Source organism: Hyperolius riggenbachi, chromosome 9 (assembly GCF_040937935.1).
Source record: "Hyperolius riggenbachi isolate aHypRig1 chromosome 9, aHypRig1.pri, whole genome shotgun sequence".
NCBI lineage: Eukaryota > Metazoa > Chordata > Amphibia > Anura > Hyperoliidae > Hyperolius > Hyperolius riggenbachi.
In genome coordinates, this window is record NC_090654.1 from 271,028,465 (window position 1) to 271,046,178 (window position 17,714).

A 17,714-nucleotide genomic window follows, 5' to 3' on the forward strand; every position below is an offset into this window, starting at 1 on the left:
CACCTGCCAGCCGTAAAAATGTCACTATGTGATAAATGTCAGAATGTGAATCAGGGAGAGGAAAGATTTTACAATGGGCAAACACTGACTAAATCATTTATACATAATTATTGCAAAAAAGAAGCACTTTTGTTCATTACGTTATTTTCACTGGAGTTCCTCTTTAACTCCTCTTTAACTACGTCTTTCCTTAGACCAGTCACCCAGTCTGGCAGGCCACTAACCGGCTTTGTGAGGCCCTCAACACAGTCTGGCCGTCCTGGGACGATGGAGCAAGCAATCAGGACCCCGAGAACCGCAAACACAGCTCGGCCAATCACCAGCGCTTCTGGGCGACAAGTCCGACTTGGAACGGTAAAGAAATTCAAGAGTTCAAGAAAAAACCCTCTGGGGGATACTTACCTCGGGAGAGGGTAGCCTCAGGGCCCCAGTGAGGCTTCCCTCTCCTCTGTAGCTTGGGGGAGTCCACTGCTGGTTCCCCCGAAAGTCGCTCAACAAATTCTGACATGGGTACGCCTGTGCGAGTAATATTTACCCACCGGTATACTGCACAGGCGCAGTAGCGGCTCTCCATTCAGGTTAAGGCAGAAATAGCCGAACCCGATCGTATCCACTCTACTGCTCAGGGGCAAAGGACTCGCGTCTGCGTAGTAGAGCGGATCCGATCGGGTTCGTCTATTTCCACCTTAATCTGAACGGAGAGACACTAGTGCGCCTGCGCAGGATCACAGTAGGTAAATATTTACCTCGCCGCTGTTCGGGGGGCTGCAGCACTGTATTGCCGGGACACTGGCGGACGGGGGAAGCCTCGTCAGGATCCAGAGGCTTCCCCCTCCCGAGGTAAGTATCCCCCAGAGGGGTTTTCTTTCTTTACAGGTTTTCTTTAAAATGAAACTCTGGGCATGCCACATAATTAACCTGTGGGGAGTGTAGAGCTCGTCGTGTGTCTTCTGTTCTTCCTGGCAGTCGCACGCTCTGTGCTTCCATACCTCCTCCTGATCACGTGACATCATGCCTCAGGAGCCAGAGGTATGCAGCATAGAGCATATGGCTGTCAGGAAGATGAGAGGAGACCCAAAGCAGCACGGGAGCAGGTAAATATTACACTGCTCCACTGCGCTACTCTGCAGATGGGGGAGGAGCTGGCTCCCCGGTCTCTATAGTTACACCTAGCAAAGAAATGAACAGCGCTACTTAACCACCCTGGCGTTCTGATAAGATCGCCAGGGAGGCTGCGGGAGGGTTTTTTTTTAATAAAAAAAAAACTATTTCATGCAGCCAACTGAAAGTTGGCTGCATGAAAGCCCACTAGAGGGCGCTCCGGAGGCGTTCTTCCGATCGCCTCCGGCGCCCAGAATAAACAAGGAAGGCCGCAATGAGCGGCCTTCCTTGTTTTGCTTAGATCGTCGCCATAGCGACGAGCGGAGTGACGTCATCGACGTCAGCCGACGTCCTGACGTCTGCCGCCTCCGATCCAGCCCTTAGCGCTGGCCGGAACTATTTGTTCCGGCTGCGCAGGGCTCGGGCGGCTGGGGGGACCCTCTTTCGCCGCTGCTCGCGGCGGATCGCCGCAGAGCGGCGGCGATCAGGCAGCACACGCGGCTGGCAAAGTGCCGGCTGCGTGTGCTGCACTTTATTTCATGCAAATCGGCCCAGCAGGGCCTGAGCGGCAGCCTCCGGCGGTGATGGGACGAGCTGAGCTCGTCCATACCGCCAGGCTGGTTAAAAACAGATGAGTGCTTACCTGCAAAAAAGTGCACACCCCACTCATGGGATTCAAATACACAATGAGCATACACATGACCTGTCTACCACTTGGAGGATGTTAGTTTCACTAACAATTTGCAATTTGTTAGGTACTTGTCCCTCCCACTGTCGAAGAAGTCTTTCCTCCATGGGAGGGGACCTAACACTAACTAAATTCTACCTATGCATATGCATAGCCTGGGCGCGCTACCAGTAAAATTGAGAATTGCGCAAAAAAAGTGGGATCAGCGCATCACCAGGCCGCCTCTGAATGGCCTCAGCTCAGAGATGCGCTGAGCCCCCCCAGAAACTGCAAACGCACCTTGAACCCAAACAGAGGCTCTGCATATACACCAAAGGAAAACTATTAAGTGGGAGCAGCTGACCAGAAATAAGTTACACCACTTAGTTTGAGACTGTTCAATAAATGTTAAATCTTAATAAACAAATTGACCTGCGACTTAGACTCTCTTTTTTAGATTTTGACCCCTTATATGATTGGGTTTGACACCCCTGGTCTAGGTCCGTCATCTGCAAACCTTGCTCTTCAGTTGGTAAGGAACTACAAGTCCCACAATGCATTTGCCTTTCTGAACCATGACTGCGGCTGTCAGCCTCCCACAAAGCCTTGTGGGACTTGTAGCAGCTGGAGAGCCAAGTTTGCAGCTCACTGGTCTAGGTCATATCATTTAAACCCTATTGAAAAACCCACACACATTGGAGCTAGCCCTGACTAGTTCAGCACTTCTCTGCAATACATAGAGCATGGAAAACAGCACAGGGCAGCGATGAGCATTACTCAGCTAGTCTGTAAGAAGACGGTGACCTACCTCCAAAGCCAACAGAGAGCTGGATAGGTAATGTCCTTGTTGGCAATGTGGGGTCTGTGTGCGTATAATGGAAGGGATTTGGGGGGTCTACAGAAGGAGTGGATAAAACGACAAAATAAGTGTAGTTCAGGGGTGTCACTAGACTCAATAGGGTCCCCCCCGCAAAAAATTATAGCATTTGGCTCCATTGTCAAATGGCAGCAGAGAGTGCTGTGAAGCAGCCCCTGGGAGGAGGAAAAAATTACACACGCTCCTTTACTGAGTGAATGGGGAGGTTTCTTTGCTAATTGGCTGCCCTTGTGATTAGGGATGGGGAGGTAGAGAGGCCCCCAAAGCCCCTGGGCCCCCCTGTGAAGGCAGAGGTCGCAGGGGTGATTGTGACGCCCATGGTTGGGTTTTAAATTGGACCTACACCTGCAATAACTTATCATAACCAAAATAACTTGCAGCTGCTGTTTGGAATGCTGTGGGAACACTTAAAGGATACCCGAAGTGACATGTGACATGATGAGATAGACATGGGTATGTACAGTGCCTAGTACACAAAAACCTATGCTGTGTTCCTTTTTTTCTTTCTCTGCCTGAAAGAGTTAAACATCAGGTATGTAAGTGGCAGTTCCTGTCCTGAGTCAGGACTGGGTCAGACTACAGTGTGACCCTCACTGATAAGTAATTCCAACTATAAAACACATTCCTAGCAGAAAATGTCTTCTGAGAGCAGGAAAGAGATAAAAAAGGGTCTATAGGTTATAGCTTTTAGCTCTGGCGTACTTCATTGAGCAAAAACAATAAAACAGTAAAAATGTGAACAGTAGATTTAAATATAAAATAAAACTGTGGAATTAAAACAACATTTTAGGAGAAGGAAGATGGATACAAAAGTTTATTTCATAAGTTTGTTTTCTCCTCGGGTGTCCTTAAACTTGGGAAGTAACAGACTCTTAAGTAATAACAAAAATGTAAAAATTCACCTCTTGCCACCAGAGTGACCTGAATCATAAGTTGTACTTAGTAATGCATAAAAGTAATAAAACGTGTCTCTAAGTAATTTGATATTTTTTAAAAGATCTTTTCATTTCGATCTGCAACCTGCTATGACTTTCTAAAATTGCCAGCGCGTTCTGACTTGGCAGTGGTGACAGTAATACAAAGCACTGAGGGCTTCTGTCTACCTGGAACTGGCTGCCAAGAGCGTCAGCAGGATGGCTATGCCATATTATCGTTACGCTAACAAACACTGGATCTTGCGTCTGTGTCTGACGTGCTTGGGAGTAGGATCACAACAAGTCGTTTTTTACAGGTGGTCAGAGGTGCATGCCAAGCCAATGCCCACAGCCTGACACACATGCCATGCAATGTGTGTGATTTCTCTTCCTCCAACCCCCACCCCTCCCCCATCCCCGGCTAGTAGTGAGCGTTGCAAGCTCACCTGTCATGGCAGTGGGCACAGGAGGAGGCGAGCCAGCGATATTTACCGATATTTTACTTTGACTTCACCTAGCTCTACTCTCACACAGAAACCTCCCTCTTCCGATGCCTAACCCCTAGCCTCCCTCCTGGTGGTGCCTACCTCTTAATCCACCCCCTGGTGGTGCCTAACCCTTAATCACCCCTGTTGGTGACCCCCCCCCCCCCCCCACCACCACCACTGCAAATCCATGATTAGCAGCATTGCATTGGAATTTGGTCGCTTGGAGTCGCCAATTAAAATAGCAGGCGCCAGGGCTACCCGCTATGCAAATTGCGGCTAGCAGGCGCTGCAGTGCCGCTAACCATGGCTTTTCCTATTGCCACAGAATGTGCTAGTGGCTACTTTGGGTGCCCATCATTACCGCTAATCATAGCATAGGTTTGCAAATTTCACTTCAGGGCTGCTAATCGTGACTTATACCATTGCCGCTTATGGCGGCGCCCTTTCTTCCACAGCGCCTCGGGTGCCCAAATTTCCTGATTCTACTTGTTTTAGCCTTATGGTAATACAAACAAGTGCCTGTCAAGCGATGATCACATTGCTGCGCACTCCATCACCTAAACCATAACAGACAGACATACGGGTCATTATAAAGTTTTGTAGAATATTGTTTGGGACGCATTTTGTTTTCCTCTCATTTGGAAATCAGCTGTTTAAACCACATCCGCATCTGTAATCATTTGTCATCATCCTGACTGATTTGAGCTAGGAGGAGGATGCTTGTTGCCATGGTTGCAGCTTTTCGAGATGCGTCCTGCCTGTTTGCTCTGTCGTATTGGAGAGACCCGATAATTTCAGACTGATTGCAGAGACCAGAATAGAATACCTCCAGCTAATAGCTATCATCAGATCTTCTCTTCTGTGCAATGTTACCGGCCCTTCCTCCCTTAAAGAGAACCTGAACTGAAAATAAAAAGTCAAAAATAACCATACATGGGCCCTACTTACCTCCTGTGTAGTCTACTCAATATTTTTCGCCTGTCCTGCGTCCCGTTTGTACACTGTGATCAATGAAATTCTCCGTCCTCCATTTTATAAAATGGCCATTACCCGATAACAGCTTCCTGGTCAGCACACTGTTACACTGTAATATCACCAACTTGAGCCATAGGGAAACATGGACATTACCTTGCACATTCAGTTGTTACTGACAGCTCCTGATATATAACTGACAGTAACTGATATATTTCAGTTTTGGCAAAATCTTGTCAGAACTGGAAGGGATCACTGTAAGAAGAAAATGGTGAGCTTCTGAGAGGAACTGACGGTGAGATTAGTATGTAATATTAATTTGCAGCTACGTCATGTGTTTATTTTAAATCTTTTTACTCGGTTCAAGTTCACTTTAAAGTGGACCTGAACTCTTGCACAGGACAGAAGGAAAAAAAGAAAAATGCTCCCTGTATGTATTTAGAGAGTTTAGCCTGTCTAGTTTCCCCCTCATCTGTGAAAAATCACCACTGTAATTTGATCTCTCAGCTGCGTCAGCTCAGGAATCTGCTCTGCCATGGCAGAGCTGCTAATTTGTAAACACAGTATGATAACCCTATGTCTGCTTCCATGAAAGGAGGAAGTAGACACACTGCAGATTTATTGCAGGATTTGTATAAACTGTACCAAAAAAAAGTTTTTCTTTTAAGGTTATTATGCTGTTGCGTATTTTTTAGAACAGAGAGGAAGTTCTGCTCCACTTTAACGTGAATTCTGTGTGTGTTTTTGATTCTTCTCTTTAGGCTTCCATGCTGACCAGTCCAGACGGCCCTTTTATTAACTTATCCAGGTTGAACTTGTCTAAATATGCTCAGTGCCCCAACATGGCAAAGGTTAGTGGCCTTTTGTTTGTTTTTCTGAGATCTCTGTGCCTCAGTAGCTGTTCTGTACAATGCACCGCTCTACTGAAGATGTTGCCACTATAGAAATAAAAAATAATGGTAATGAAGCTGCACCTCTGCTCTGCGCCGTCCCCTTTGCCCCCTCTGTAGTGTAGCTCCACCACCTCGGCAGTGCCCCTCCCCCAGTTAAAGGGGAAGTGAAGTAAGGGGTATACGGAGGCTGCCATATTTATTTCCTTTTGATCAATACCAGTTGTCTGGCAGCCCTGCTGGTCTATTTCTCTGCAGTAGTATCTGAATAACACCAGAAACAAGCATGCAGCTAGTCTTGTCAGATCTGACTTTAAAGTCTGAAACACCTGATCTGCATGCTTGTTCAGGGGCTATGGCTAATAGTATTAGAGGCAGAGGATATCGCAGGGCTGCCAGGCAACTTGTATTGCTTAAAAGGAAATAAATATGGCAGCCTCCGTATACCTCTTACTTCAGTTCCCCTTTAAGGTCAGCAGCTCTGTCTGACAATATAACTTTAATTTTAGGATAGGGCTAAGATTATAGGAGAGGGCTAAAGGTAGCCATACATCAGACAACTTGGCGGACGATTGACCATCCGATTCGATTATTATAATTGGATGAAAATCGGTGCCACCATGTGCATGCCCAACTGGCAAAGTAACCAATTTCGGGACAAAAATTGGTCGCATTGTCAATCTCACATGCTGCAAGATATTGGGCTGAAGTTGGTTGGTCGGGTGACTATACACTTCCTCCTTCAACTCGGAAGGAGGAAGTGTTTGTAATCACATGACGCCAGATTGGAACGCAGCGTGGGAGGCGCCGAGGGACAAGCGAAGCAGACGGCTGATGGGTAAGATTAACCCCTCCCACGCCCACCCGCACAGGTGCTGCAATTAACAGATCAAGAGACAGATCTCTCTCTGATTGAAACTGATCGGCGTGAGATCTGTTGGGCAAGCCTATTCCCGATCAGTTTTAGCATTGGGGTGTGTGTATATGGACAGAGCACAAAGCCAGCCGTGGACACCGACAGGTAAAGTATTCATGCACAGGGCACCCTCACACTAGGGGGGACAGCTCTGGGACTTCCATCGCGTTTGTCACTTGTCCCAGTATCACATGCTGTTACTGCCGCGTACACGATTGAGCATGTTGGCCCAATATCTTGCAACATGTCTGATTGATACATGTGCATCCCTGCATCATCGGGCATGCTCTTGGCACCACTGATTTTTATCTGATCCGATTATAATAATTAAATAGAATGGTCAATCGGCCACCAAGTTGCCTGATGTATGGCTACCTTTAAGGACAACTGTAACAAGAGGGATATGAAAACTGCCATATTTCCTTTTAAACAATACCAGTTGCCTGGCAGCCCTGCTGATCTATTTGGCTGCAGCAGTGGCTGAAAAACACTAGAATCAAGCATACAGCTAATCTTGTCAGATCTGACAATAATGTCAGAAACATCTGATCTGCTGCATCTTAGTTCAGGGTCTATGGCTAAAAGTATTGGAGACAGAGGATCTGCAGGTTAGCTAGGTAACTGGTATTTTTACAAAGGAAACAAATATGGCAGCCTTAATATCCCTCTCGTTACAGTTGTCCTTTAAGATAATGAAGGTCACATTGCTAAGCCTCGTACACACGTAGGATAGTACGTATCAGAGTACAGTGTACTCAGTATACAGTATAGACAGGAGCAGGAAGGAGAGAAGAGATCTACAAGTCATGTGAGTAAAGGTGTCACACAGGGATGCAGAGATATCAGAGCTGATGTACAGTGTATACAGCATACAGTATAGACAGGAACAGGAAGGACAGCACAGAGCAATGACCAGACCTGATCTACAAGCCATGTGAGTAAAGCTGCCACACAGGGATGCAGAGATATCAGAGCTGGTGTACAGTATATACAGCATACAGTATAGACAGGAACAGGAAGAACAGCACAGAGCAATGATCAGACCTGATCTACAAGTCATGTGAGTAAAGCTGCCACACAGGGATGCAGAGATATCAGAGCTGGTGTACAGTGTATACAGCATACAGTATAGACAGGAAGCACAGCACAGAGCAATGAGCAGACCTGATCTACAAGTCATGTGAGTAAGGGCCCGTTTCCACTAGAGCGAATTCGCATGCAGACAACGCATGCGGATTCGCATAAGCAATACAAGTGGATGGGACTGTTTCCACTTGTCAGTTTTCATTTGCGTTTTTATGTGCAGGATTTTTCTGCACGGTAGACCCTGCAGAATTCGCCTGCGTGTGGAATGCAGGCGAATCGCAGGCAATGTATTTAATAGGGAAATCGCATGTGTTTTTTGCATGCGTTTTTTCCCGCGATTTCGCATTGAAAGTAATGTAAATTGACACAGGCAGTGACATGGTTAAAATCGCATATACCCTGCCTATGCGAAATCGCATGCGAAATCGCGGCAAAAAAAACATGCGGAATCGCATCCGCATGCGATTTTGTCAGCGGTGATATGCGGCGGTTCCGCACCGCACTAGTGGAAACGGGCCCTAAAGCTGTCAGACAGGGATCGAGATATCACAGCTGGTGTACAGTACAGCATACAGTATAGACAGGAACAGGAAGGACCGCACAAAGCAGTGACCAGACCTGATCTACAAGTCATGTGAATAAAGTTGTAACACGAGGATGCAGAGATATCACAGCCGTGTACAGTGTATACAGCATACAGTATAGACAGGAACAGGAAGGACAGCACAGAGCAATGATCAGACTTGAAGTCATGTGAGTAATGCCTGGTACACACACCATGCGATTTCGGTCAAATCAATGGGTCGGATCAATAGTTTTCAACAGGTCTATCTGATTCCGATCTTTTGTGTGCTCGAATTTCCGATCACTTCTATACAAAAACAATCCCCAGCAACCCATCGATCTAACGGGAAAATGCACAAATATAATAAATAATTATAATATTATTATTATTTGTGTATGTTGAATTTTTTTTTCTACTATGTACAAATCAAATAAATGTTAACACTTAAAGTGTACCAGAGATCAAAGGCAATAAAGATTTGATACTTACCCAGGGCTTCCTCCAGCCCCATAAGCACGTGTGAGTCCCTCGCCATCCTCCCGCGGTATGCCGTTCAGCCGCGATCAGCTCCGATAACAGGATCAGTCGGGTCCAGTCTGGGTCAACCGTGCATGTGCAGTAGACCCGGACTGACGCGACTGAGCTGTTACTGGGGCTGATCGTGGCTGAACGGCAGACCGCGGGAGGACAGCAAGGGACTCAGACGTGCTTATAGGGCTGGCGGAAGCCCCGGGTAAGTAATGATTACGTCAGCTCTAGTTTACTTTAAACCAGAGAGAATAACATATTAAAGCGGATCCGAGATGAAAAACTAACTATAACAAGTAACTTGTCTATATATCTTATCTAAAGTTTAGATAGTTTACACAGCAAATCTAGCTGCAAACAGCTTTAATAGAATAAGATTATTTCTTCTTGTGATACAATGACAGCAGCCATGTTGTTTGTAAACATTACACAGAGGCAAGCTTATCTGTATCTTGAGCAAAAAAACCTAACCCCCCCTCCTCCTCCCTCCTCCCCTCTGCCTCTGAAATCTCTGGCTAGTAATACCTCCCCCTCCTCCTGCCCAGACTGAGCTCCCATGAGTCCTTGCTACTGTCTGAAAGTGCCTTGGCTCTCTGAAAACCTGTGGGCGTGGCTTGTTTAGTTTATAGGGAATTAGAGTATTAAAACAAAAATAAAAAAGTATTTGGCTTGAGGAATGCCCTATAAACAATAGGAAAGGAACACAATTATGGAATGAGTAAAAGTTCATCTCGGATCCACTTTAAAGTGCGTTCCCATGTAAAAAATGTTCACATATTAAGAGGATTTAGAATTAGTATGTAAGTCTATTGACCGTAATCTGTTGAGTCGTGTAGTTCTGCATTCTTTGACACTGCATCACCTAATTTTGACTTGTCACCTGTGCTTTGTTTGCAGACGCTGTTTGATTACATTTTCCACCATGAAGGCGATGTGAAAAACGTAAGCACTGCATTTAAGAGATCGGCCCTGATTCACTTACCTTGTCCCCTGAGTTCTCTCACAGGAGATCAGGGGCGTAACAATAAACCCTGCAAGGAATGCAGCTGAAGGGGGCCCCGTGGGGGGAGAACTTTCTTTTCCCTGTCCTGAGAGACTGACAACTAAGGGCACGGAGAGAAAAAAACGTTCTGCTCTCTGCACAATTGTTCTAATGACTGCATTTGCTCAGCCAATTATAAGGAATTATTTAATTTTGTAAACAAAGATTTGTAGACAGTCCCTATTCAGAGTGCAGTAGGCTCTTGTGTACAACACCCAGCCCCCAGCCTCTTCACCCCCTTCCCAAGTGCTGTGTACTGTAGAGATGCTGGAGGAATCTGCAGAGCCAGTTCTGCTCCATCAGAGATGGACAGAGTGAGTGTAATAAGCTAAGGCTGGGAGCACACTTGTCTGTCGGTTTTCTGCACACCATGTGTGTCTGTATGTGTGAAAACGTGCACGTTTTATCACAGAAGCTAATGTAATTAATAGAATAATGTGTGCAGTGCTTCACTGCTGTCTGTTTATATTTGTATGGGGAAAACACATAAAAGAGCAGCTGTTAGGTATCGGGTCTCAGAGAAAATAAACACATATATCAGTAGCTAAACATTGGCTGTACTTACATTACATATGCATTTCACTGTCCACGTTTGGATATCACAGAATTTTTATATAGTATTTGCAGAGAATGATGCTCCTGACAGCTCATGGCAGGTTCCATGTTTGTCTGTCTCCTATGAAGCCAAATGTGTCGTCATGTCCTCCCTGCTTCCTGATGATTCCACTCACAGAAAAGCTCGTACTGAATAACAGTACTGTGCAGTGAATATTAATTAGCCATGTGGCTAGGAACAATAGCGGACTCCTGCAGTGTACTCTGCCCGGAGATTTATCAGTGCTGTTAGCTGGACATGCTGTTGTAACTTGAGCCTGTAACTTCTCACTAGCAGCCGAGGGGAGGGCCCCATAATGCTTTGCTGTATGGTATGCGTCCTCTCGTCCTTTTTATGGGCTTGGGAATACAGAGCCTTGCTGTCAGCACACATCACAGTTAAGCTCAACACACACCATACAATCTTGGTTGTACAGATTTACCAAATCTATGTAGTATAAGGGCCAACAGATTGAAAATACCTTGAAAGATGGATTGGATAAGCTCTTATACTACATGAAAGTGGTAAGATTGAACAACCAAGATTGTATGGTGTGTGTTGACCCTAAGAGAGATTTTTAACTTATAACCTTCTAAACTGTTTAACACAGGAGAATAGAGGTTTAAATTAGCTTTTGCAGCCTGACAGTTACTCTTTAAAGTGTGCACTAGTCAACTGAATAACATTGGTTCTCGGTTTACCTGTGCAGAAAGTGAGGGGTAGGGAGGCCCATCTAAAATATTGCAGGGGGCCCAGTGATTTTTAGCTCCCCACTGCAGGAGATCATTTTTTACCTTATTTACAAAGTACTTTTTTTTAGCATCTACCCATTGGAAAAGTAATACAATTTACATGAAAAGTGATATCAGCATTAAAGATGAACTGTAACCAAGAATTGAACTTCATCCCTATCAGTAGCTGATACCCCCTTTCCCATGAGAAATCTATTGGGAACATCTGTATGGCTGATATTGTGGTGAAACCCACATTTTAATAATAATAATAATCCGATAATAATCCGAACATTTGTATAGCGCTTTTCTCCTGTCAGACTCAAAGCGCTCAAGAGCTGCAGCCACTGGGACGCGCTCAGGAGGCCACCCTGCAGTGTTAGGGAGTCTTGCCTTGAACTCCTTACTGAATAGGTACTTGACCTAGCCAGGATTTGAACCCTGGTCTCCCATGTCAAAGGCAGAGACCTTAACCAGTACACTATCCAGCCACTACACCTTTTTTTTAACCTTAAATGTAAAAGAAATGTGTGTACATGTAGTTAAAAGCATATCACAAGTATAGTACAGATTCTCCCCTGGTCCAGGGCTATGGCTAATCTTGTTCCTCGCCGTCAATAGTGTTTACCTTCGTCCTCGCTGGCTCTCCGGGGGTGAGGAAACACACACACACACACACACACACACACACACACACACACACACACACACACACACACACACACACACACACACACACACACACACACACACACACACACACACACACACACACACACACACACACACACACACACACACACACACACACACACACACACACACACACACACACACACCCCTCTGTGGTAGGTTTACTGAGTTACAAATCAGCCTCGTATTATTTGTCAGCTTCTCTCACTCTTGTCTTTGTGTCCGCTTTCCAGGCTCTGGAACTCGCCGCCCTGGCCACTGAGCATGCCCAGTTCAAGGATTGGTGGTGGAAGGTGCAGCTGGGGAAATGCTACTACAGGCAAGTTCACCAGAGGAGCTTACACTCTAATCTCCTTACCAAAGCCACACATTATCATTAGTATTATACATTTATATAGCTCTGACATAGCCCGCATGGCTGTACAGAGAATACTGATCCATTCCCATCAGTCTCTGCACCAGAGGAGCTTACACTCTGTCCTCACCACAGCCACACACTATTATTATTATTATTATTATTATTATTATTATTATACATTTATAAAGATCCAACATATTCCACAATGCTGTACTTACATCACTGATACCATCAGGCTCACTGGAGCTTACACTCTAATGCCTGCTACAGTATCCCAAGCTCTGTAGGGCTAGTGTAGTCAGAATCCAGTGAAATCTGTTCGTGTGTATTTGGATTTCTGGAGAAAGCTTGACAATCGCAGAATAATCATGCACAGACTCTCCTGCATAGCAGTTGCACCCATAACCCCAGTGCTGCAATGCATTTTGCTCAGAAGCGATTTTACATCCTGCTTTGTGTTCTTCATGCAGACTGGGTCTGTTACGTGAGGCAGAGAATCAGTTTAAGTCCGCTCTGGCCCAGCAGGAAATGGTGGACACCTACCTCTACCTGGGAAAGGTAAGTGAATGCTGATCAGGAGTTTGGTATTGTGTAAAGCCTTAGGGCCCGTTTCCACTCGAGCGAAGCTGCATGCGTTTTCTGCACGCAGATTTGCATAGCCAATAATAGTCAATGGGCCGGTTTCCACTTGTCAGGAAAACTGAGCGTTTTACTGTGCAGGAAAAATCTGCTCAGCAGAGCCATCAGAATGCAAGGCTAGTGTGCGATTCGCATGTAATGCATTTAATAGGAAATTTGCATGCGGTTTTTCTATGCGAATTTTCATGTGAATTCGCATACGTTTTCGCGTAAAATCAATGTAAAAGCACACAGTCACTGATATGGTTAAAATCGCATATCTACAAAGATACACGAAAACGCATACAAGCGCATGCAAATTCGCAATCCACATGCCAATTTGTTTATGCATTTTCCGCAAAGAAATCGCACCGCAGTAGTGGAAATGCAGCCTTAGTAATGAAAAGCAAAGAACACAGTGGAGTAAGTGTCCACTGTGGTGCCCAAATTTATGCACCTGCCTAATTTTGTTTAAACAATTATTGCACACTTTCTGTAAATCCAATACACTTCATTTCACTTCTCAAATATCACTGTGTGTGTCTCCTATATGATATATTTAACTGACTTTTTTATCGTAACGATTTATACAGGAAAATCATGACTATTAACAAGGTTGCCCAAACTTTTGCATTCCACTGTAACTAGTCTGTGTTGCTTTTTTTTCTATGCCTAAAAAAGTTAAAAATCAGGAGGGCAAGTGACAGTTTGTCTGGATCGGGACAGGGTTGGACTGGGTCAGACTATGTGACCCTCACTGATAAGTAATTACAGCCATAAAACTCTTTCCTGTCAGTAAATGGCTTCTGAGAGCAGGAAAGAGATAAAAAGGGTCAATAATTCATAGGTTTGAGCTCTAGCATACTTCAATAAAGATGTTACTGAACAGAGACAATGAAACAGAAAAAAAAACTTAAAAACTAGATTGAATTGTACAATAAACTGTTGGATATTTAAAAAAAAGGTCATTTTTAGAAGAAGGATAGATACAATTGTTTATCTCATCAGTTTATTCTCACCTCGGATGTCCTTTAACCACTTAAGGACTGCAGTCATAAAACCCCTTAAAGAGACTCTGTAACAAAAATTGCATCCTGTTTTTTATCATCCTACAAGTTCCAAAAGCTATTCTAATGTGTTCTGGCTTACTGCAGCACTTTCTGCTATCACAGTCTCTGTAATAAATCAACTTATCTCTCTCTTGTCAGACTTGTCAGCCTGTGTCTGGAAGGCTGCCAAGTTCTTCAGTGTTGTGGTTCTGCTATGAACTCCCCCTTCCAGGCCCCTCTATGCACACTGCCTGTGTGTTATTTAGATTAGAGCAGCTTCTCTCTTCTCTCATCTTTTACAAGCTGGATAAATCGTCCTCTGAGCTGGCTGGGCTTTCACATAGTGAGGAATTACAGACAAGGGCAAAGCTGTTTGCAGGAAAAGAGCAGCCTGAAACTTCAGTGCATGAGAGATGCAGGGGGAAAGAAACACACAAATGATCTCTTGAGATTCAAAAGGAAGGCTGTATACAGCCTGCTTGTGTATGGATGTATTTTCTATGTGTGGACATACTGTACATCAACCTACTTCCTGTTTTGGTGGCCATTTTGTTTGTTTATAAACAAACTTTTTTTTAAAACTGTTTTTAACCACTTTTAATGCGGCGGGGAGCGGCAAAATTGTGACAGAGGGTAATAGGAGATGTCCCCTAACGCACTGGTATGTTTACTTTTGTGTGATTTTAACAATACAGATTCTCTTTAAGGACCAGAGCCTTTTTTTCCATTCAGACCACTGCAGCTTTAACGGTTTATTGCTCGGTCATACAACCTACCACCTAAATGAATTTTACCTCCTTTTCTTGTCACTAATACAGCTTTCTTTTGGTGCTATTTGATCGCTGCTGCAATTTTTACTTTTTATTATATTCATCAAAAAAGACATGAATTTTGGGGGCGGCGCCTAACCTCCGTGCAGGGCAGACGCATGGCTGAGTAGCTCCGACAGACTTAGCCGCAATTAGCACACCCGGACCCCCTTCCTCTCCCTCCTCCACGGCGGTTCTCATCCCCCAGCCTCTCGGAACTTACCGGCATGGGTCCGAAGAAAAACCAGGCGGTCACAGACCCAGGAATCCTTGAATTATTCTCCAACAAGCAGAAAGGGCCTCCTTCTCAAGATGGCGCCCGGACCTCCGGCGAGAACAGCTCACTGGCCGGTAAGCAAGCAGACCCTGACCGAGTTACCAAAGCCGACTTGCAGTCTCTATACTTAAACCTAGAAAGACTTATCAACGCTTCCAAGACTGACACTGTCAAAGAGATCAGCGATGAGATATCAGCCCTCGGTGAGCGGGTCCACAAAATCGAGGAGGGTCTGGAGGGGGTCAGGGCCTATTGCCAACAGACGGACACAGACATCCAGGAGATACGCTCTGATATAGCCACTCTATTTGAAGCCCGTGAGGACCAGGAGAATAGGGACAGAAGAAGCAACTTAAGAATCCGGGGCGTCCCGGAGACTGTCTTAGAAGTCCAGGACTTTCTGCTGGCGCTTTTCCGCCATCTTATCCCAGACCTCCCTGACTCAGAGCTGAGGATGGATCGAGCCCACAGGGCCCTGAAGCCCCTGCCTAAAGATGGGAGCCCCCCTCGGGACATTGTTACCAGGCTCCACTACTTCAGCACCAAAGAGGCCATCATTGTGGCCGCCCGCAACCTCCCACATGTTGACTTTCAGGAGTGCAAGATCTCGATCTTTCCGGATCTATCCCCTATCACGCTGAATAAACGCTGGGAGATGAAGCCTCTTACTTCCATACTGATCAAGCAGGGGATAAAGTACAGATGGGGCTTCCCCTTCAAGCTTATCATACCTCACAATGGCAGACAAATCTCCATCTCTGACCCTGATCATATTCCTGAAGTTTTACAGAGACTAGGCCTCGCTCATGATAAAAGGCCCCGCGCCGCAGGCGCAGCAAGGAGACTCTCCTCTCCGAAGTCTTCATGGGCTAAAGTCTCAGGGAGGCCCCCAAAGGTCCCTGATCAACCTGATGTCCCCCTAGGCAGCCCAGCAAGCCCCGCTTCTCAGGGCTCTGTTGCATAACTTTTTTCTTTCTCATTGGAACTCTGACTGTGCCTTTGCACTAACCTGGATGCCTCATGCCGCCATTTTGAGCGTTCATAGGGCGGCTTACGCTCGGAGCCTCTGCACCTCTGCCTAAGCACCTTTGCCGGTGCTATAGCCCCGAACTGATCTGCAGCTTTAGACTGCAGTCCCATGATGCTCACTCGGGCCACTTGGATAAGTGTCCCTCTATTTAGCCTTACGCTTTGTTTACAGTTGCTCTTATTTCTTATAACTGTTATGTCTAAAAACTTTCAACTCACTGTCTGTACTAATGGAGGCTCTCTCTTGCGCCAGCCTGTCGTTATCTCAGCTAGCTACGCTGTATATGCTTTTATTTTCACCTTCTCTTATATTTTCTTTTTTTTTGTCGGATCGCCGTAGTTTTTAAATATGTAGGACCGACTATTTATATATTTGGGGGATTTGGGGGAAATGTTTATTTGTGTTCTCCTCACTCTTCTGTTCAGGAAATGACTGCCCCTCTAACAGCTATCACCCATAATGTTAAAGGCCTCAACGCCCCCCAGAAGAGGCGTCTAGCATGTCAGTACTACAAAAGCGCTAAAGCAGATATTGTCTTCTTACAAGAGACACACTATGTTCATAATAAAGAACCTAAATACTGGCATAAACACTACCCCCATGCTTATTATGCCTCTGCCCCTCAGAAGCGATGTGGTGTGGCCGTGATTCTCCACAAGAGACTTAATTTTACTGTACACAAGTGCATACGGGATCCTAATGGTCGCTATCTTATATTGGTGGGGGAATCAAATGGTCTGATGCTTACCTTGATATCGGTTTATGCCCCCTCCGAGGATCTACGTCCCTTTCTCTCCACCTTAACTTCTAAAATTTTAACCAATAGGTCTGGCAAACTTATAATGGCTGGCGATTTCAATGCCTCCTTAGATGGTGGGAACGGTCGCTCTAGGGTACCCCCCAAATGTCTCCTCAAACTACTACTTGAAACTGGCACCTGGGACGTCTGGAGAGCGCTTCACCCTGGGGAGAGAGGGCACACCTTTTACTCTAATCCACACAACACATACTCACGTATCGATTTTATATTTATGGATGCTACCCTCTTAGCTGAGTTGTCCAAAGCTGATCACTCTGAGATCTCCTGGTCAGACCACGCCTCCGTAGCAGTACAATTTTCCTCTTCAACCCCTAGACCCAAAAGCACTTGGCGCATAAATGAATCCCTCCTAGTAGATCAGGAAATTAAACTAAAAGTTGCCTCTGAAATCACGTCTTTTTTTATACTTAACCGTGAGGGGGATACCTCTCAGGGTATACGCTGGGCTGCCCACAAAGCCACCATTAGAGGTGAGCTGATTAAAATTTACTCAACTAAACGTAAAATGGCTACGGCCAGAATCTCGGAACTGAAAGGGGAGATCAGGCGCATGGAACTTCTGCACGCTAAAAACTCACCGCATATATCCCTCACACAGCTTAATGCACTACGAGCAAAGCTCAAATCCCTTCTTTTTCAGAAGGCTGATAGGGCCATGCGCCTGACCTCTTAGAAATTCTATGAGAAG

The 17,714-nt window shown here is 45.5% G+C and overlaps 1 protein-coding gene across 2 annotated transcripts in view; it reads left to right on the top strand.

Annotated features, from left to right (window-relative positions):
• Nucleotides 1-17,714, top strand: part of TTC8 (tetratricopeptide repeat domain 8) — a 59,982-nt gene that overhangs the window by 15,522 nt on the left and 26,746 nt on the right. For both annotated transcript variants that reach the window (XM_068254562.1, XM_068254563.1), the window contains 5 exons: nt 195-354; nt 5,781-5,870; nt 9,902-9,946; nt 12,299-12,384; nt 12,894-12,981. In XM_068254562.1, the coding sequence (XP_068110663.1) occupies nt 195-354; nt 5,781-5,870; nt 9,902-9,946; nt 12,299-12,384; nt 12,894-12,981 (469 nt within the window). The remainder of the gene's footprint in view (nt 1-194; nt 355-5,780; nt 5,871-9,901; nt 9,947-12,298; nt 12,385-12,893; nt 12,982-17,714) is intronic.